Source organism: Herpailurus yagouaroundi, unplaced genomic scaffold (genome assembly GCF_014898765.1).
Source record: "Herpailurus yagouaroundi ecotype Mexico unplaced genomic scaffold, PumYag 159, whole genome shotgun sequence".
Taxonomy (NCBI): domain Eukaryota; kingdom Metazoa; phylum Chordata; class Mammalia; order Carnivora; family Felidae; genus Herpailurus; species Herpailurus yagouaroundi.
In genome coordinates this window covers 13,022,012-13,044,508 of record NW_024412400.1, presented here as the reverse complement: position 1 = coordinate 13,044,508, position 22,497 = coordinate 13,022,012, and the positions used below count along the sequence as shown (strand labels likewise).

General features: G+C 39.3%; 1 protein-coding gene across 11 annotated transcripts in view; it reads left to right on the top strand.

Annotated features, from left to right (window-relative positions):
- Positions 1-22,497, top strand: part of RBMS3 (RNA binding motif single stranded interacting protein 3) — a 1,359,438-nt gene that overhangs the window by 1,221,487 nt on the left and 115,454 nt on the right. For 8 of the 11 annotated variants that reach the window (XM_040481151.1, XM_040481142.1, XM_040481144.1 and 5 more), the window contains 3 exons: positions 4,118-4,164; positions 17,800-17,896; positions 20,138-20,188. In XM_040481151.1, coding sequence (XP_040337085.1) covers positions 4,118-4,164; positions 17,800-17,896; positions 20,138-20,188 — 195 coding nt within the window. The remainder of the gene's footprint in view (positions 1-4,117; positions 4,165-17,799; positions 17,897-20,137; positions 20,189-22,497) is intronic. The other 3 variants (XM_040481146.1, XM_040481148.1, XM_040481147.1) reach the window with 1 other exon arrangement.

Here is a 22,497-nt window from a genome sequence, read left to right as displayed (position 1 = left end):
TTCCAATGCACAACTTATGTAAACTTGAAAAATGGAAAATATTTGTGCATCTCGTAAGCTCTTTTGAAACAGAGAGACAGGATTAAACATCACTTCCCTCCATATGTGGTGTGACATTTTTGTTTTGTTCCAAGTTACTTTTTGTGTGACTCTGGAGTTTGTAAACATGCCATAAAATTTGGTAATTACATAATGATGATTTCATGGTTCTTCACTTAGTGTAAAGGTGGCTAGACAGGGCAGCAAAATTGATTTTCTTTTGTACCTTTGTGGAAAGAAACAAAAGGAAATTGAATGCAAAATCTGCATTAAGACTATATTAGAATTATAACTCAACAATCTGTTACACATGAAATGAAAACCAGGTGCAGCCAAGTGTTAGTTATTGTGCTATGATATTCAGCCAGTGGGCTACGTTCACACAACCCTTTGTTTAACCCATGCCTTGTTTTGTTACCCGTAATGTTCCAAATGTATATGACCTGAAACTATCTTTTGTCTCCTCTTGCCAAAGGTGCTCAGAGACATGACTGTCTCTAGGCAAAATCATGAAGTAGGTGAATCTTGTGTTCATTCCCTACCCTCTTGCGATGACAGTCGCACTTGAGATCCTCTCCACCTGCCTGTCCCCGAGTACCTACTCCAGTTGCTTATTGCTCTGGATTTACCCTCTGTTTTCCAGGGGGCTCATGCTGTTTCTTGGGATTGGACAATCCCTCTTTGATTGTGTAATTGCCCCGCTCAAAAAATATCCCATGCCTCCCTAAGAGGAGCCAGGCAATCAAGGTTCTCCCTCCTTTTCTTTCGACTCTGAATTCCCACTACCCCACCCCCCACCACAATGTTCTACTGCAGATGAATCACCCACCTTGCCCTTTTTATTTCTTTGTCTTTTCCATGCTATTCCTTTTGTCTGAGCCGGCCTCCATCTCTCATCTCCATCTATGGAAATCCTAATCGTCTTTCAAGGCTCCACTCATCTCTACATCTTCCACATGCTTTCCCTGGTTACCCCCAGCCTCTCTCCTCTATCCCTCACCCATCCATACCACTCAGATGGCTCTCACCACGTGTTGCTTTGTTTTATAATATTCATGTATGTGTCTTGTCTCCAGGCACTGTGCTGGATACTTTACAAACGTAATCTCATTTAAATTTCACAACAATCTGATGAGGTAGGTATTAACCATTTAACAGCTGAGGACACTGAGGTTGAAACAGGTTAAATAATTTGCCCAAGGTCACACTGCCAGAAATAACAGAGTTAAGACTTGAACCTAGGTCCAAAATATATATTCTTTCCACAAAACCATATTGCCATCTATTGAGTTCTTTTCCGTCTTCTGAAAGATGGATGGAGGTTTCAGATGTAGGTAGAGGCCAACTTAGGCTTCCTGATTATCAAATGCATATTCAACAAAAAGGTAGAGTTTATTGATAATTACTGTGTTCCTAGTTGGGGCTGATTTGTTAACTATAACCCACAAGAAATTCAAGTAATAGGTGAGAGAAAAAATCCTTACCTAATGTTGTCAGGACAAATAAACATGGCACGAGAAGAGAATGTTCAAGATAATTGGTCATTCAAGAAATGATAAATAGCATTGGTCTCCGAGCACTATTGGAAAATAAGTCCAAGGAAAAGGGGAAAACATGAGGTTGGCTAGGAAAGGCATCCTATAAGTCCCCTAGGATTTAAACAGTCTCGGGTGGTTAGGAGGCTGAACGTATTATTTCATCTTAAACTCACAAACTAGCAATATCTCTATGGAGTATAAAGCCCATTCTTTTCATTCTCCCTCTGGTGTAACATCTTGAATAAGTTAGGGGAAAGAAGGTTAGTGTTTCTAAGAAAGAGTTCTATGCCCAATGGGCAATTTATACAACTGCCCTCTCCAGGATCTAGAACCACGGAGTATCAGCTGCACCCCAGATAGGCCCGTTCTGGGGAGTCTTCAGCCTGGACCCAGCCTCCTGTCTGTCACATGGCATAGGCCCCATCTTGGGAAAATTTTAGACTTAGGATCTCTATTTGACACCACGACCTTTGTTTCTCCCGAGGGGGAGAAAGCCTATCTTTATCTCTGCTCTGTTACTCTCTTCTTATTTTCCAATCCCCTACCTTGTCCTAATATCAGTTGCATGTTTCTTTAACATGAGTGAGACGCAGTTATCACTACACATGTATTCTCAGTGCACCTCTGTTAACTTCTGAAAGTCATCTCAACTTTGCTTGCAAACTCTGTTTCCATTTCTGTGTGCTCCCAGTATGCCAGTCCCATTCGTATACAGCTCTACACTTTTGTTCTTTATACCAATCTTAATAACAATTTTAAAACTGGGAAAAATAATGCATGTAATCTAAGCTTGACTATAGCAGGGCATACTGAACTTCAGACCCTATCTTGGAAAGCCTGAGAATTTCCATTTCAGTTATGTGCTAAATCTGAGGAATTCAACGAGCCCAGTAGGAAAACTACCTTCACCCACACTGGAAAAAATTCAAGCACAAAACTCCTCTCTCTTTTCTCTAAAGTTTTTATGATTTTTCTTGTCTTCTACTAAAGTCCTCAAAGTTCATTCATTTTTTTCTTTTTATTTTGTGATGATTATAGACTCATGGGATGTTGCAAAAGAAATGTACAAGGAGGCCCTGTGTACCCTTCATCCCATTTCTCCCAATGGTTATATATTATATAATTATAGTGTACTATCAAAGCCAGGAAATTGACATTGGTCTAATTTACTTTCAAATAAAAAAAAAAGCTAACCTGATAACAACCTAGTCCATTTTCCTTCCACATTCTGTTTATACTCACAAGCAGTAAACAGACAGACAGTGTTGGAAAACACAAGGTGGTATGATAGGGGTGTCTGGGTGGCTCAGTTGGTTAAACGTCCGACTTTGGCTCAGGTCATGATCTCATGGCTAGTGGGTTTGAGCCCTGCATCAGGCTCCGTGCCGACGGCTCAGAGCCTGGAGCCTACTTCGGATTCTGTGTCTCCCTCTCTGTCTCTCTCTGCCCCTCCCCCACTCACGCTCTGTCTCTCAAAAATAAATAAACCATTAAAAAAATTTTAAGTTCAAAAATAAAGGTGACATGACCAGACGTGCACAGAAAAAGTTCTCCCACATTGCTAGAGATGATCATCAGGTCTCATGCAGACCCTCAGTCAGTGTCATAGGTAGTGGAAGGCAGCCTGCATCAGAAGACATGGGCTACAATCTAATTCTGCCTCTAAATATGTGACCTTTTAGCAAATCACTTGACCTCTCCAAGCTTCAGGGTCTCCATCGATAAAATGGAGAAGCTATTTCTCCCGCCTACTCGGTAGGGCTTTTGTGAGAATCAGATGTGATATGTGTATGAAGAAAGGAGGTAGAAAAAAAAAAAGAAAGAAAGGAGGTAGGCTGTGAATTAGCCATCATGAAGTTTATTATTCTTTTCTGAAACTACTGCCAGTTACAGAAGTTTAGTTTTTCAAAGGTGAGTGTATTCTTAGAAGTACACTTAGGACGAAAGCAGCTCCTGATTAACTACAAGGCCTAAAATTTCCCTCATGTGTAAATGACCTTGCCTTTCTACCATTCTTAGTAGGACAGGCACTAGCGGTACATCGGACAAGCACACTGCCCCTTTTTACCTACACACCCCTGAGGCATACCACCTATTTTAAAATAAATGTTTCTTAACATTTCCTTCTAAAAGGGCGAATGCATTTTAAATAGCTATTATTTTTATCCTGACCACAAGATTTATTCTTCCTTTTTTTTTTCATCCACGAGATGCACAATAGGTGCTCTTGACAAAAGTGAGAAATCATAAGGATACCAGATTAGACAGAGGATGGTTTATGAAGTAGATATGGAAATCATCCAAACTGCATTGTTCCTTGGTTTGTCTGGATATATAATATAAACTCCTAACTCGCTGGTGGATTCTGATGTGTGGGTAGTAAAAATGCTAGTCTTGGCAGTAAGAATGGAAAAATGTATAGGATAAAATAAACTTAAATCGCGGAAAGTAAAGATAAAAGTATTTGTGTGGACTGAATGTTTTGGGCACCGAGATAAAGTGTTAAGATTTGATTTCTCCCCTTTCCTCCCTGTATACAGGCTGGCATGGCTCTGACCTATGACCCCACAGCTGCCATACAGAATGGGTAAGTAGACCACATTTTCTCTATTTTAATTGCTAAGGTATCTTTGATCTCTGAAATCAGTACTGAAGAAAAATGTTCAAAACTGTCTTTCTTTTGTTTTAAATCTTTAAGGAGAAAGTGTAAACCAAACGTGTCTCACCACTGTAACGGACAGAGTCAAGTTAGTGACCTGGTGATTGTGTCTTTGCTCTTCATTTGAATAAGCATCTAGAAATTTTGTAGCCTCTTACTTAGAATAAGTCACAGAGTCTGGGATTCCTCCTTTGAAAAATAAAACTTAAACTACATGATCTGACCTCTCAAAAATTCTGTAATTCTGAGTATCTTTGGTTGAACTCACTTTCCAATATCTTCTCTTTGCGTTGGCTGTCCTGCAATTGACAATAATTATTCTTTGGTTGGTTGGTTATTTTTATTTTCACAGCCTTCTATCTTGGATTTCTCCACGGCTTTCAGTTTTCTGTCTTACAGTCTCATTAAATAATCAGAATGAAGACCTCATTTAAGATCAGTGTAGAGGATAAAAGAATGCAAACTGTTTTCTATTTGGTCAGCTGCCTCGAATGAAATCTGTGGGATGTTGAAAGGATTTAAATATCTTCTGTTCTGATAGTTATTCATTTAGGCAATCATTTATTCATTCATTCAATAAACATCCAGTGGGTATGCCAAGCAGAGTGCTCTGCTCTCCAGACTTAAAAGACAGTATCTGAGACAGGGCCTTTGCCTCAAGGAACTCATAGTCTACCCTCCCATAAAAGAGTAAACATGGATGGTAGGCTAAGGGAGGAGTCTAGTCCTGTCTCTCTTGTTGATTAAAACTCCTCTCTAGGAGTGAAATTTAAGGGTTTATCCAATAAGCATTTTCTTATTTCCAATAAGGCACCATAAACTTGGTGAGTAGAAAGAAGAAATAGAGAAGAACGTCCTCAAGAATCATATTGTATATTTGCAAAAATAAAATAGTTAACTCAAAAGGTACAGAACAAGGCCTTATATGCTAAGTGACGGTGACAGAAAACAGGTGTTCTAATGGAAGGAAATAACACGTATTAAACACATACCATGCACCAAGTAGTTTATATTTGTAACTTAACATGCATTGTTTCAGAGTCAAATGCATGTAAAAATATGTGGAGTTACAGTAGAAATGTATATACATAAATGGAAAATAGAAATAATAATTGAATGAATATGTTCACTAACCAGATTCAACAAGTGCTAATATTTTGCATACTGTATATGTACATATGTTTCCATCTGTAATATTTAGCCATATATCTATTATATGAATAATTGAATAATATAAACAATGAATAATATGAATATATGAATAATAATTATATGCATAATGAATAATATTATTATATAATAATAATTGAATATGTTCACTAACCAGATTCAACAGGTGCTAATATTTTGCATACTGTATGTTCCCATCTGTAACATTTAGCCATACATCTATTATAAAGTCCTTCTTACTCAAAGCTCTTTGTGAAGGATTAGATATACAGCAGTGACTTAGGCCTGGACCGGAGTGGAGGATGACACTCCCTCTGCATCACTTCAATCAATGGTCTTTCCGGTGCATAATTTAAAATCTGACTGTCTTCTCTAAAGACATAATTTTCCAAGTATTCTTGCTGATTTATCAGAAACCTAAAGAGAAAACTAAAGGTATTTCAGTTCCTAATCTGAGCAGCCAAAGGGGAGCTTTGGGGAGTGCCATGTTAGAGGCTGTGAGGACACAGTAGTACATAGTGAACATCTGTCCCTCCTGCAGGACTTCTACCTCACATTTCAAGCCACTGCCCATGTGCCATAATGATTGCAGGTACATCTGTCCACCTTAATCACCCTCTCTATGACATATCTTTATCTGTACCTTATATTAACTGCAACACGATATCCTTTGCATGATTGGAAGAGTTGCAAAAATGGCTCACCCTTTTTTGCTGCCCACTTAAGCGTTTCCAACAGTGAATATTTCCCTCATGAAACACATTTTAGTTAAGATGCTGAGGATACCCATCGTCCCGATTTTATCGTCTGATCTACTCTCATTGATAAAGAACCATATGCCATCAATTAGTCTTTTTCTTCAATCCCTTCATGTCCACTGAATATTCCTTTCAGCCTATAGAAATGCTTGAGTCTTGGGGCGCCTGAGTGGCTCAGTCGGTTGAGCGTCCGACTTCAGCTCAGGTCATGATCTCACGGCTTGTGAGTTTGAGCCCCATGTCAGGCTCTGGGCTGACAGCTCGGAGCCTGCAGCCTGCTTCAGATTCTGTGTCTCCCTCTCTCTCTGCCCCAACCCACTCACATTCTGTCTCTGTCTCTCTCAAAAATAAATAAACATCCAAAAAAAAATTTTTTTTAAAGAAATGCTCAAGTCTTTTCCACCTGTAGAGGGAGTAGAAGCAAAACCATTCTTTCATACCAATGACATCACTTCTAGTGACCTCGCTAATTTAGCCTTCTCTTCACTGCTAAATAACTTCAGTTGTCTGTATGCAGGGTCTTCCCATATTCTTTTCTTTTTTTTATGTTTATTTCTTTTTGAGGGGGCAGGGGAGGAGCAGAAAGAGAGAGACTGAAGCGGGCTTCCAGACTCGAACTCACGAACCATGAGATCATGACCTGAGCTGAAGTTGGAGGCTTAACCAAATGAGCCACCCAGCCGCCCCCTTCCCGTATTTTTTCAAATGCCTATTAAATTATGAAGTCTCGTTTCAAACTTGACTGGGATTTCCCTTGCTAATGCTCCCAGTGATGTCCAAATGTGCCTGTTGTGACTGACACCCTTTTAGTTCTTCTATCATTTGAAATCTCACTCCACTCAACTCATTGTTGGCACCATTTATACTTTTTTGGCAATTTCTTATCTCATGGGCCCCACAGCTCCATTCCCTGCTGGTCCTGTTTGCTCTGTACTCCTTTCTACTCCCTTGGCCTCTTCTGATTCTTCCTCTTCTGCCCACTTTTACTAATCTTTCTCAGGATGTTGTCTTTTTCCTGTTTGATCTCATCCATTCCTCTTGCTTTGGGGACCTTAAAACACGCAAGCTGACACTTAAAGTTCGTAAGGAGATGCAGGGCACTATCACCTGTGTTTCTAACTGCTTATTAGGTAATATTACTCTTGGATATCTTTGTCTATCCCAAACTGAGATCATTAACTTTATCAGTGCTTCCTAATAGAAGCCAAACAAGTTCAAATGACAACCAAATATGAAATTTACTTGTTCTTTTTTTTAATAATTCACTTTAAGAATTTCTTAAGTGTATTTATTTATTTTGAGAGAGAGTAAGTGTGAGTGGGGAGAGGCAGAGAGAGAGAGAGGGAGAGACAGCATCAAAAGTAGGCTTTGCACACTGTCAGTGTGGAGCCCGACATGGGGCTCTATCTCATGAACCGTAAGTTCATGACCTGAGCTGAAATCAAGGGTCCACAGCTTAACCGGCTGAACCACTCAGGCACCCCATTCGTAATTCACTTTAAAGCCATTTAGGCCATCAACTCCAGTTTCTGGGTTCTCTCTTTTATAATATTCTTAATGATAAAATTGGTCACTAAGACTTAATTCAATTTACCTTTGAACTATATCTTTACCCCAGCACTTGCTCCTTGCCACTGGTTGAGTTTATTCGATCATCTTCCCTACCTGTACTAACCTGTTACCTGTCTCTAATATAGCTCTCCTATAAAACAGTTTCATATTGTTTTTTGAATATTTAAAAACAAATCAAAATGTAGGGGCAGCTGAGTCACTTAGTTGGTTAAGCTTCCGAGTCTTGGTTTTGACTCAGGTCATGATCTCACAATTTTGTGAATTTGAGCCCCGCATTGGGCTCTGCACTGACAGTGTGGAGCCCACTTGAGATTCTCTCTCTCCCTCTCTCTCTGTCCTACCCTGCTTGGTCAGTCTCTCCCTCCCTCTCTCTCTCTCTCTCTCTCTTTCTCAAAATAAATAAACTTTATTTGTTTGTTTATTTATTTATTTATTTATTTATTTATTTATTTATTTATTTTTAAGCAACAGGCAAAATTTATTAGAATCTAAGATTAGAAAGGAAGAATAGTAGGAAAGCTCTCTTTACAGAGAGGGGACATTCCAAAGTGAGTGCTCCATAAATAAAAAAATTTTAACAAATAAGTAAATAAAAACAAACAATAAAAATGTAATCACAGCAATCACCTCCCTGCCTGGTTTAAAGCATTAGGCAGAGTTTAAACTGTAGAACAAAACTCAGACTTCCAAGAATGGCACCGAAAAATCCACAAAACAAAAACAAAAACAAATCCGTGATTTGGTTCCTGAAAATCATGTGAACCTTCTGTGAACCTTCCAGGACATTCCATGCTACTTTACACTTTTGTGTCTTGTTACTCATAGAATTACATCTGCCCCCAAGAGAATAGTGATTTCCTTTCTTCCTTCCTTCCTTCCTTCCTTCCTTCCTTCCTTCCTTCCTTCCTTCCTCTCTTTCTATCCGTCTGTCTTTTTTTTTCAATACTACTTTCCCTTAAAAGGCACAGTCAAATGATTCCAGGTAGAACTACTTACACGATTAGTCATAAGAGAAACCGTATAAGCAGTGGTTAAGAGAGCACACTCCAGAATCAGGCTGTTGATATGCACATCCAACCTCTGTCATTCACCAGACATGGGCAAGTTGTTTGTGCTTTAGTTTGCTCCTCTGTGAAATGGAGAAGACAGTAAGGCTTTGTAAGGATTAAAGGAACTCTGTGTGGTACACTGTAATCATCAGTGTAAATATTGATGTTATTGTTGCACTATATTTCATATTACCATGGTATGTTTGCAGTCTTTTTTTTACCGTGTAGCCATTGACACAGTATGTATTTCCCTGCTGGACTGTTAACTCAGTGAAGGCGAGTTGCATGCTTTGTTCATCTTTATAGACTGTTTAAAACCAGTATTGTGCTAAATCAGAAATAGGAAATGTAACCAATGACATCTGCTTGGCCCCAGCAAATCGGTATTAGAGAAGCCATTCCCCTTTTCAGCACCAACTTACTCTGTCCCCATGTAACACTTTAAGCTGATTCTCTTTAAGTATCAGCCTCTCGTTTCACCCAAAGTTTGCAAACCGCCCATGAATTTATCACATGTTGAGTTAAGAATGGAGTTTTAGAAGGCTTAGACTGTCCATTGTGTTGTTGGTAACGAGAAGACAGAAATTTTATATGATGAAATGGGAAGAATAGGAGAATTGTAGTAAATTAACCTTACTCATTTGATACTTCTTCATATAGAGGACTTTTAAAGTGTTTTGTTCATCTTTGGTTTTATTGCCTTATAGGATGACATTTTAATAATAGGGAATACTAGAACAATAATTTCTAAGCATGTAAGATGTCAAGATAACCACAAGTGTGTCCCCAGCCTACCATCCTTTGAGTTAGCATTAACATGTGCATCTTGGAGGTGTGGAAGTTGATTTAGAAAACTTAGCGCATTAAGGGATCCAACATGAATGTCCAGGATAGAGTAGGCCACTCTCTATTCACATTTCTGTATCCGATCATGCTGGCAGCCTAACTCAGAGAGGCATCACTTTACAGATAGAGAAATGTCTCCTGCTGTAGGAAGGAAACTGGTCTCATTTTACGTAAGACAATCAGTATCTAGAGATACAGTTGTAACTTACTCTAATCCAGTTAACATCCTTAAACTTGCTTAATGCTTACTCAGTTTAATTCAACATTTTTTTCTTTTGAATGTCTTTCTATCACACTGTTTAAAATCATGTTAGTGATGCAAATTTGAAAAGGAAAAATCTTACATTATAGCAGAGACAAGATACAATACAAATGATACTGTGATAGAAGCCCAAGGTACTATGAGATTTATGTATAAACTTTTATTTCTATAAAATCTTTCTGAAAGAATAAGAAATAGTGGCAGTAATTCTCTGGGGGGGGGCACTGAGGTACTACAACATAGGAGAGAGAGAGATACTTATTTTTCACTGTTTATATTTTTATATTCTTTTCAAAAAGAAAAATAAAATTAATGTCATAGAACCACAAGGAAGAGGCATTTGTGTTCTAATGAAGTAATAGGAAGGCTTATTGATGGAACATTGACATGAGTGTTTCCTCTTCGAGATGTCCCATGTCATAGCTAAGGAACATATTTTATGATCCTGTGTTTTTCCATACAAAGGGAAATTGTACTCACTGTACTAAGCCTTAGAGTTTTCTGAGTATGTGGCTGGGTTGCAGGCAGTAGCTTATTGTGTTGAGAGTCAAATATGTTCTGAATTCCATAACCTCTGCACTAATACAGCAGATGACATTGAACTAAATGCTCCACGTTGAGCTCAAGTTTAGCTAATGAAGAACAAACGTGTAAATAGCAACCATGGTGGATCTACCCTGCTTGAATTTAGAAGGTAGAAAATGTCAGTTCTGTCATCTGCTTGAATCTATCCAAATTATCACTTAAAAAAAAATTAGTTCCATGTCTCATCTGTCAAAGGCTTTGAAGTTTATAGGGAAGACATGTCTGGATCACAATGGAAAAATGAAATCTGAGTACTTTTTACTCCAGGCTAACTTACAAGAATAAAATTACCTATTCTTCTTTCAGAGCCGTCTGGCATAACTCTACAGTTTGTTATTACTACTGCCCTATTGCTTTTTTAGCAGTCCAATCTGAAATTCCATCACTTTCAAATAGGAGTGGGGGAGGTGGGAAATAATCACTCCCCATATTCAAAATCCCATCTTTCCAGTGCCCTTTTCAGTAAGAGCCGCCGTGTAGAAGACCTCTCGGATTGTTTTATTTGAATAAAATGTATTTTTGGGAGAGACTTGGGGGAAAAAAATGTTTTCTATAGCATTGGTTTGCCAGCTGTTGTATATGGGCATTTGATATTAAGTGATACCGAAACCTTACCTTATTACACTAGGAAAGGAATCTAATGTGAAGGATATGGTGGTATTACAATAAAAATGGCCAATAACGTATTAATCTTGCGCGATAGTGTTACCCTGAGGATAGTGTTCGTGGTTCTAACTCTAACAATATTGCCTGCGGACATGAAAGACGAGCCGGTGCTGTTTATTTCAGTGTGCAAATAGGATTTTGTGTGGGTTTCTACGGTAAAAAAACACTCTACCCTGGGGTTATTGATATATTCATGTTATTTTTATTGTCAGTGAAATAAGATTTCACCATATTACTACTGACGGCCAAATCCCTGAAGATGACTTTCCTGCAGGCAAGATAATGTCCTATTAGTGACCTAGACTTGCATGTTCTGAAATTCTGGAGCCCACTTGCTTTAAATGCCAGAGAACCAAGTAACTCTTCGCGTTCCTTAAAAATATAAAGTTTTGCAAAGGCCAGCTTAGCATTCTATAGATAGATCATACTTAGTTAACTCTCTTAGCCACTGTGGCATTTGGTATTTTGTTCATATGACATCTCTCCAGAAGTGACTGGTTATTCCTAAGGCTAGGTTTCTCATCCTCAACACTGTGACATTTTGGACCAGATAATTTTTAGTGTGGGAGGTGCCCTGTGCATTGTAAGATACTTAGCAACATCCCAGACCTTTATCTACTAGAGGCCAGTAGCAGCCGACCCACACGCTTGTGACAACCAGACCTATCTCTAGATCCTGCCACCAAATGTTCCCGGAGGAGCAAAATTATTTCTAGTTTAGAACCACTGGACAAAGTGTGAAAGGAACACTTGTCATACACATAATGCCACGTGAATTTGGGGGAAAGAGATATATCTATATATCTATATATCTATATCTCTCTATATATATAGATATAAGATATAGATATAGATATATATCTTAAATGAGTAAACTTTTCCCAGGAAAACCATTTAAGAATTAATTCCCATTTTCTATAATAACATTTTCAAGGCGTATATTATGAGATATAAAAACATGAAGTTACATATTTAGACTTAACTTCGCTTTGTTATTATGGCTAAAATATTCTGTCAGTCATCTCTTTCATGCTCCCCAATAAGATAACACCTATTCCTGGAGCATCTATTTGGATGTTGTTGTTGTTGTTGTTGTTGTTGTTGTTTTCTTTCATGTTTTTCTTTCTTTCTTTTTTAATGTCACAGGGAAGTGTTTTTAAACCCTAATAGATACATGGCAGGGACTACGAAGAGGTGAAGAGACTGGGAACTCATCCTGCACTTCTCCCACAGAGCTTGGCTCTGTGCATTGTCTTTAGATATGGCACCTCTAAGCCGCCAGTGTGATAGCAGACTCTCTTAGGGTTTCCTGTCAATTCGTCCGGTTTATGTTTGGTCTTGGGAAGAGCTCATTGCAGAATATCAGAATTAGGGGATCAACACGGTGTGTTGAGTCTCTTCTGCCCAGTACATTTTCCATTCTAAGTGACTCTCCGACTTGAGTGGCAGGATTTGGAACTTGCTGGGAAGCATGAACTATAATTCTTGTTTGATGGATAGGATTAGAGCAGATAGAACAAAATGCATTAAATTTTCCCCCAAGGGTTCCCTTTGTAAGTATCAGTTTACTTGAATGTTTTCTTTAGGTTTTTGCTCTCTGTTCTCCCCATAAAATCCCCCATAACCTCTACCTGCCAATCCACTTCTCGTTGCCGTCATATTTAATACTTCAGTTGGTACATTTTATAAAATAAGCCAGCCACGCTCAAATGCGATGCACGACTCACTCCATTGGTGGAAGAGGCTGACACTGGGTTTCGGACAGAAATTAAACCACTGCATGGTGAATGAGAAACAAATGTTTGTAGAGCGATCATGGAGTAGTCATGGGTGGAGTAAGGTCATCATGAGCCCCGAATAAAGAATAGGTCCTTTGGTTCACTTCCTCATAAATCAAATGTGTCAAGGATAAGACCTAAAGGGGATTTTTAAATCAATTCATGATTTTTGTGAAAAAGGACTTGTTTTTCCTAGTTACTAATACTATCCATGCTTAGAAAGCAAGTATTGACTAAGCCTCCACTGAGCATTTAATAATATGTGATGTTGGCTGCTCTTTGGGCTCTCACCCCTCAGCTTCCTATGGTCTCAGGGACCTATCTTCTATGCTCCTGCCATCTTGGTATTGGCCAAGTATTGGTATTGGCCGGTACTGTAATCACTACTTACTTCCCTAAGCTTCTCTGTATTCATTCATTCATTCCAGCTATGGTTCTTTTTTTAAATTTTTTTTCAATGTTTATTTATTTATTTTTTTGAGAGACAAACAGCACCTGAGCAGGGGAGGGGCAGAGAGAGAAGGAGACACAGAATTCGAAGCTGTCAGCACAGAGCCTGACACAGGGCTCGAACTCACAAACCATGAGATCATGACCTGAGCTGAAGTCGGAGGTTTAACCGCCTGAGCCACCCAGGCACCCTAACCTATGGTTCTTAAGTATCTCTTATGCCCCAGGCTCTCTTCTAGGCAACAAAGCCAGTATGTCCTCAACTTTGTCGAAGCTGACATCCTAGAGGGACAAAGAGTCAATAAGTACCTTGTGTTAGCTCCACTACCATCACAAAATACCATCGTTTAGGTGGCATTAAACCACAAAAAATAAGTTTCTTACGGTTCTGGAGGCTAGAAGTCTAAGATCAAGGTCTGGCTGATTAGATTTCTGGTGAAGACTTTCTTCCTGGCTTGTAGATGGCTGCCTTCTCACTGTGTCCTCACCTGGCCTTTCCTCCATGCACGCTTGTGAAGAGAGAGAGAGAGAGCAAGTTCTTTGGTGTCTCTTCATATAAGGACACTAATCCTATTGGATCAGGGCCCCACGCTGTTGACCCCATTTAACCTTACTTTCTTCCAAAGTGGTTCCATCTCCAAATATAGACACACTGAAATTTAGAACTTCAACATATGCATTTTGGAGGGACGCAGACATTCAGTCTCTAACATACCTAAATAAATTTTTAGCAATCACTACTTTGGATGGCGATAAGCGTGATGGAGAAAAAAAGTAAATTACAGGCCACGAATAGAGAGTAATTAGGTTGGAGATGGTGGTTGCTACTTTAGCTACTACAGGCCTCTCTGAAGATGGGAAAGTTGAGTGAGACCGATACTGAGAAAGAGGTAGCCTTAGGGAAACTTCTGGAAATGAACATTGCAGGCAGAGGGAATTATAAGTTTAATGGCCCAAGATGGAGGTGTGAATAACAGAATCATGTGACAGAAGGCCAGCTGGCTGGTTTAGAGGGTAGGAGAAAATTACTAGAGAGATAGGTGTTTGCCTGTTTGTACTAGCCCATACTAGGAATTCAGATTTTGTTTTCATTACAATGAAAAGCCATTGGAAGATTTTAGGCTGATTAATGTACAGATAAGGTACAATTTAAGTGGCTAAATGGAGAAACTCTAAGGAATGTTTTAGAATCTTACCGATCTTTGGTACACGTTGTAAATGCTCGCTGATTTTTTTTTTTTTTTGAAGTGAAAGGATGGTTGTTTACGTACACATTCATTGACTTTGTTTAGAAGTCAGGTTTAGTAGTATAATCTACATAGAGTATATAGTCACTATAGTGTACAGTTCGGTGAGTTCTTTTCTCTCAAATGTTTATTTGTTTATTTATTTTGAGAAGGGGAGAGCAGGGGAGAGGCAGAGGGAGAGGGAGAGAGAATCCCAAGCCGACTGCATGCTGTCAGCACAGAGCCTGACACAGGTCTCGAACCCACAAACTATAAAATTATGACGTGAGCCGAAATCAGGAGTCAGATGCTTAACCAACTGAGCCACCCAGCATCCCTAGTTCTATGAGTTCTGACAAGCATAAAGTTGTAGAACCGCCAGACAATTAACACAGAGCAGTCACTTCATTTCCCAAAATTCCCTCATGCATTTTTATCATTAGTTCCATCCCCCAAGCTCAGCCTTTGACCTGCCTCCATTGATCTATTTTCTTTTTTTAGAGTTTTGCATTTTTCATGTTGTAGTATAAATGAAATTATGAAATATAGAGTCTTTTGAATCTTCTTTCATTTAGCATAATTGGCTTAAGATTCATCATGTTAAATGTATTGGTAGTTCTTCCCTTATTGGTTAATAGTGTCCACTGGACAGATGTACTAGAATTTGTTTATCAATTCGGTTGAAAGATATTTGGCTTGTTTCCTATTTTTGCCAAGTGTCAGTAAAGCTGCCATAAACATGTGCGTTAGGGTTTTTGTATAAACGTAAGTTTTCATTTATCTTGAGTTAATATCTACCACTGGGATTATTGTTATAAGGTATGTGGATGTTTAACTTTATAAGGAAATTGACAACCTGGTTTCCAAAATGACCATACCATTCTGCATTTCTACCAGCAACGAATGAAAATTCCACTTTCTCTAAATCCTTGTCAGCATAGGATTTTTTCTTTTTCTTTCTTTTTGTGCCTTTTTTTTTTTTTTGCCATTCTCATACATATGCAGTCTCTATAATTTTTTTTTTTAATTGCACAACTTAAACTTAGATGTCTGGTGGGTATGGATAGTAAGGATATAATATGTAACACAGTAATTTTTTTCGGCTGCAATTTTTTAACCAAAAGAACATGACCTTAGAATCCCTGTCGAGAGCTGGATAAAGTAAATTTAAGACTCTAGTCCCCCAATCCTTGCTTGAAGACTTTTATAGAATCTAAGATTAAAGAATGTACTCCTTGAGTCCTGGGAGCCTTGAAATCCAGCTCGCCCTTCAATAGGGGGCTTATAGAATGCTTCTTTAGAATGGTAACCCGTAACAGTCTCTATTCAAAATATCAGTGACCTCTGAGGGATGATGAAGCTTTTGATTCCAAAACTCCAACCTCAGTTATGCTATTTAAAAAAAAAATCAAAAGTAGTAGTTGATTTTTGCTAAGAGTACAGCAAAGTAAAATGATTCTATTACCCCTGAGACCCATTTTCCCAATCTATCCTCACATCAGTGAAATAATCCATCAAAGGCAACCTGGCCTTTTTCATTCTGTGCCTGGCCCTCTGGCCTTTCACTTACCAGTGAGACAGGAAGGAAGGAACATGATTTGAAAAATCTGCTGACGAATTTGAGCATTAGGTAACTTGTGAACTCTAGGGTACAGAGTGAGCAGAGATGGGTGTATCACTGATTTAAGTACCTAGAAGCTTCTCTTTGAAAGATCTATAGAAGGATCATCCCTCCTCTGGTTTGTGAAGCCCTGATCTCTCCCAGCACCATTTTATAATTGTTTGACAGAGGGCCCCGAAAGACTCGACAATCAGTGCTTTTTTACAGTCTACAGGACTGTAGGACTGGGTTATATCCCAGAGGTCTAGAATCTCCACCAATGCCTTGATTGAATCCAGAAAATATTCCTGTCCCCAGCTAGACACAACCCACACATCGTTCACCTTCTTCTCTTTTCAGGGAGAAAATATTTAGCTCTGTTTCTGCATGAGTGCATGGACTTCTGCCTAGCACAAATTACGTAGAACTCTCTAGGACCTGACCCTCTTTCTTGAATGAAGAGATAGATGCAATTTGTGTACACATAACATTGGCCATCTTTATAAAGCTTGGTGCTATCATTTTGCTTTTCTCTCAAAGAGCTTTACAATGGCATTTCCTTAAAAATAAAAAAAAGTAAAAAGAAGAAAAAAGGAAACAAAAACAAACTAAAAAGGGGCCCATGGCTTTTCTCCCCCTGTTGGTGAAACATACTATTACCCTCACCTGGCGTAAGAGATTTTGTGCAGCCCATCTTATTTTATTTTATTTTATTTTATTTTATTTTATTTTATTTTATTTTATTTATTTTTTTAATTTTTTTAAATTTTATTATTTTTAATATGAAATTTATTGTCAAATTGGATTCCATACAACACCCAGTGCTCATCCCAACAGGTGCCCTCCTCAGTACCCATCACCCACCCTCCCCTCCCTCCCAGCCCCCATCAGCCCTCAGTTTATTCTCAGTCTTTAAGAGTCTCTTGTGGTTTGCCTCCCCCCCTCTCTAACTTTTATTCCCCCTTCCCCTCCCCCATGGTCTTCCGTCAAGTTTCTCAGGATCCACATAAGAGTGAAAACATATGGTATCTGTCTTTCTCTGTATGACTTGTTTCACTTAGCATAACACTCTCCATTTCCATCCACGTTGCTACAAAAGGCCATATTTCATTCTTTCTCATTGCCACGTAGTATTCCATTGTGTATATAAACTACAGTTTCTTTATCCATTCATCAGTTGGTGGACATTCAGGCTCTTTCCATCATTTGGCTATTGTTGAAAGTGCTGCTATAAACATTGGGGTACAAGTGCCCCTATGCATCAGCACTCCTGTATCCCTTGGGTAAATTCCTAGCAGTGCTATTGCTGGGTCATAGGGTACATCTATTTTTAATTTTTGGAGGAACCTCCACACTGTTTTCCAGAGCGGCTTGTGCAGCCCATTTTAGAAGATGAGTCCAATCTGTCATTTTGTTCAGAATGATTTATTTCTCTTAGTGGAATCAAACACTGTAAATCTCCTGGATGCTCCTGTTCGCAACTGGTGGAAAAACACGAGGGTGGAACTCTGTGTTTCCCAGAGGCGCTGGGTAGCATTTGACCAGCACCCAGGCATTGCAGCAGCTTTATGAATCTTCTTTTTGTTGTTTTCTGTTTGCAGATTTTATTCTTCACCGTACAGTATTGCAACCAACCGCATGATTCCACAGACATCTCTCACGCCATTCATTGCTGCTTCCCCTGTCTCCACATACCAGGTATGTCCGATTTACCTGCACCTGAGGGAGCGTCTCTCTTGCCAGTAGACTGTGTAAAGGCAAAAGGGACACAGCGCAACTTTTTCTTTTAATAGCCCTCAGACATTTCAGTCCGACCTTAAAGTAATAATCCTCAAGGTGTCGCCTACACTTTGAAGGGCTTGTTTGCATCTATTTCACTGAAGAATAAGGTCCACTGTCCTCTTCATTCTTCCTGCTGAGTTTTTATGATTAGGCTCCTTTCCAGCCAACACGAGTGCAGCCTTCTTGCCACTGAGAACTTACTTTGTTGGTTGTCTGCTATTTGGGTTGTCTGTTCCCTATTGTGTCTTTTCTACAAGCACACGTCTGGCATTCCCCTCCCTCACTCCAGGATATTTTACCGTTGTCATCTCATTTTGTCACAGTTGTCCTGTGCGTCCATGCAAAGCCACACGGACAGCTGTTAAATCGTTTTCCCCGAGAAAGAGGGAGGACCATCAAAGTGGTAAAAAGTTATTCCTACTTCCTGCTCTGACTTCATCCTCAGTCCCAAACAGGTCAAAAGAGACCTCACGGGTTCCACAGGTTGAAGAACAAACAAACAAACAAAAATCCAAGACTCAGTGTGTGTCCTAAAGCAGATGTTACAGCGAGTTAATTCTAAGTACACAGGTGGATCAAAAGAGTCAAACTTCTCCCTCCATAAATAACTCCTTGTCTTATTCCCTTAAGTCACGAATGTGCTATTACTCCCAGCTTCTCTTTGCCTCACATTGTTCTTCAGACAATTCTTCTAATTCTAATTAGACAGTGCCTATAGATGCCACCTGTGGGGGGTATCTGGTGTCACCTTCTCAAACTTTGGAGAGAGAGAGTGCGAGAGAGTGTACGTGCGTGCACGCGTGTGTTTGTATGTTGCAGATGGCGGGGGTGGAGGTTTCACAAAGGGTAAAACTGTCATGTTGCTGACTGCTACCAACTCAGTGAAGTTTCACCTTATTCAACCATTACATACTTCATCTCAGGGAGTCCCAGCTCTCAGAGCATCAGACTTGAGACTATATACATTTTTCCTTAACTGATTCCCCCTGAAGCAGATGATTTTGATTCTTTTCCTGCGCTTAGAATCCTGGTCCATGTCGCTGGGTGAATGGAATAGACGTGCATGTGAATTGCACTAGAGGGTCTCAGAATGGATGATTTCTTAATCGCTTTTCCTCGGGACCCATGAGGCTACGTGCAGGTGCTGTTCGGTTTTTGTTCTTCCTGCAGGGCCCGCCTGGTTGTAATGTGTGTTTTTGTGTGTTTTTTTCTTTTTTTTTTTTTTAACCCATTTTTTCTAATCCTGGCCGATGTTTCAGCCAAGACCACCCACTGAGCCCCAGTGTAGAGCACTTTGGTGACATGAATAAAATATCCACAGAAAAGTGATTTCACTTGGGAGGGCTCATAAGTGGAATTTAACTCTAGCTCCTTTTTTCTGAAAAAAAGGAATCAGAGCAATTTCCTATGTTGTTGATTCTCGCCTTTCACCACTTTTTTTTTTTAAACCTGAAGTGCCTTGGCGCTTTTGTTAGTATGAGTGTATTGAAAACAAAGTCCTACAGGGTTCTCCATGTGACCATCAGCCCGTGTAAGCTGACTTTCTCATTTGGCTGACAAGGCACATTTCAGAACAGTTGGTTGGCTCAGATTCTCATTTTTATTTGCCATACCAATTACCGTGAAAGAAAAAAAAATCACAAACTTGCTTAACTTGGGGTTAACCCAAAGCATTCCCCCCAAATTTCTGGTTGATCTCTTCTAATTCTTACCCCAACTTTTACCACTTAGATTTATTTCCAAGATGGGATCACTTGAGAATTTGAAATTAGAATGGATGAAGAAAAAGAGGAAGTTTTAGCTGTCAACTCTTTGTTACTGGCTCCATAGCCCTGGGGGGTTGACCCCTGAGTAGGAGGTCTCTGAGGCTTCCTAAGACTTTAGCCTCCACCACCAACCTCAAAATCTGCTCCAAGGCCCAGCCTGGTCCACATGGGCACCGCAGCCAGCTCCTATGAAGTAGGAGTTTGCTTTATATTTTACTATGTTTTGGTAATCAGGTCCAAGAATTTCCTTTCTCTCCTCAGTTCTGAGCACTAATTAGCTGTAAAGTCAGATGGACTCCACTTTCTTATGACCTAGTGTGACTCCACTGAACACAAGAACCAAGTTCTCTCTGTGATTGCTTTGTGCTAATAAATGCTGTTTGATGCATAGGTCCAGAGTACTTCATGGATGCCTCATCCGCCATACGTTATGCAACCAACAGTAAGTGTTCTCAGTCACCTGAGGCTAAATATTTCTATTATCCGAGTGCAAGCTTTTTTAATGCGTACAAGCTTTGGGGTAAAGCTTTTGTTAGATTTCATACCTCTTTCAGGCAGCCGTATTTTCCAGATGAAAAGCTGTTCCTGAAATTCTACAAAAGCATGTACAATAGATAGATAGTAGAGTTAGAGAGAGAGATGAGAGAAAGAAAAAGAGAGACAGAGATGACAGAGACAGAGAGAGAGAAAGACAGACAGAGAGAGAACAAACTTTATGAGAGGAAATAGTCAACCTCCTAAGCCGATGTCTGCCATTTGTCATGAATGGGGAATTTCTACTTCACACAGGAATTCTGAACTCTGGACAATTAAATCCATTATTGGGGGAAAGCCTTTCTGTTTTCCTTCTCTTGGTATGCTTTGTTCTGTTTGGATGCTGTTTGATATGCTTTGGGGGCAATTTTTGGTATCATGGCCAAGTGTTCACTCAAAGCAATATATCTGAAATATGAAGAAAGCTGTCTACTAATAGATGGAGATATAGAGATAGAAAGCAAGGCTGCTAGATATATATTTTTAATATTAACTAACTAGAGCCATTCTCTTCTTCTTTAGTGGAAAAATCTCTTCTAAAAATATTCAAACTCTATTTTCTACTTGCTATATTTCCCATTTTGTGGCACAATATTACATCAGTCCCATGGGAAAATATTACATATTTCATTCGAATCTAGACCGAAGGCTAATGATTCCATTTATCTTTGTCTCAGTCTTCCAGGTTTTCTAGCTCTGTCAAAGTATAATAGAGCAATTTCAGTAGCAATATATTCATGAGAATGGATAGAGCACGAGACAGGAAGTTGTGTGACAAGGTCTGTGGTGAATATCCTTTGGGGGCATGCTCACACCCGTGCCTCTGTTTCCTTTTCTGTCACTATATTCACAGGGCTATTGGAAGGATCAAGTGAGAGCTTATGTGAAAATAGCTTTTAAAATACAATATGCTATGTATTCTTATTGCTGTTATCCTTCCTAGTACAGAATGTATTCTTGTACAGAGACAAAGCAGTGCTACATTTTAACCCATTTCAAAGCTAACTGTAAACAAAGTAGCACACATTAAAGATCAGGGAACTAAATCCACAGGCATCCATTTCTTGGACCCAAAGGATCATAGCACCTGGTTTTCATATCTGAGCCTTGCCCATTTTTAAAAAATAAGAAACATTCCATGTTGCTCCTAATGTTTTGATAGTTTGTGTTTTATTTAAAGAATAAAATCTATATAGCTTAATACAGCAGAACTTTAGACCGTATTTTGCAAATCCCTCTATTTACTCTTATCTACACACCTTGGGGGCTTCCTGAGTTCATCTGGTCTATGTTCTATAAATCATACTGTACAATGGATCCAGGCTGCACTTTCGTATCCAATTCATGCGATAAAGTTCAGTATACACTGCCAAACCAATGTATAGCATAGATTGGGCCGATACAGGAAAAGGGAAGAAGTTCTGCCAAGTTCTAAAGTGGAGACTTTCTAGAAGGAAACAACTACCTTCTAACAAGTAATATGTTCATCTAGAAGGTGCTAATGCTAGCTTAGTCCTCACACCGAGGTGAAGGATCATCTCATCGTGACCAAAAGGAATGCACATCTGGCAGAAATCTAAATATTTTTCCAGATGTCAAAATATTTAAGGTTCTACCAGAACTTCTAGAACTATAAGTAGAAGGGAAGGTGTTTGTATGTGGCTTTATTTCCACTGTCTGTCACTCAGGACCTCAGCAAAATTTTTCTTCCCCTCGCCCTCCATCCCAACATGGCTTCAGCCCTATTTTTGGAGGTATTATTTCTCATACATCTTCCTCCAGAAATAGCTGTGTGTGTGTGTGTGTGTGTGTGTGTGTGTGTGTGTGTGTGAATTTATCCCCTTAGATATTTCTCATTATGGCTACTGCTCACTGATGTCTCATCAGTTCCCATAACTAGACAGTGCATCATGTTTGTGTTTAGGTCACTTGGTTTAAAATACAATGTTTGTGACCAGGGAAGATTCTTGGAAAAAGGAGTGCCTGGGCCACCCACCACTTTGTTGTCTTTAACATGGAAAAATTGGCTAAGCAGTGTCATGGAAACAGAGTTTGTGCCAGCATTCTTCTCCCAGTAACAGTCTTACCAGTTGTCTATATTGCATAAATAACCGTACCCAACTAGTCTTAGTCTCATCATCAAAATGGGGGCTAAATTAATCACTGAATGATACTTAAATACAAAAATACTGAAACAATCTAAAGCAGATAAACCAA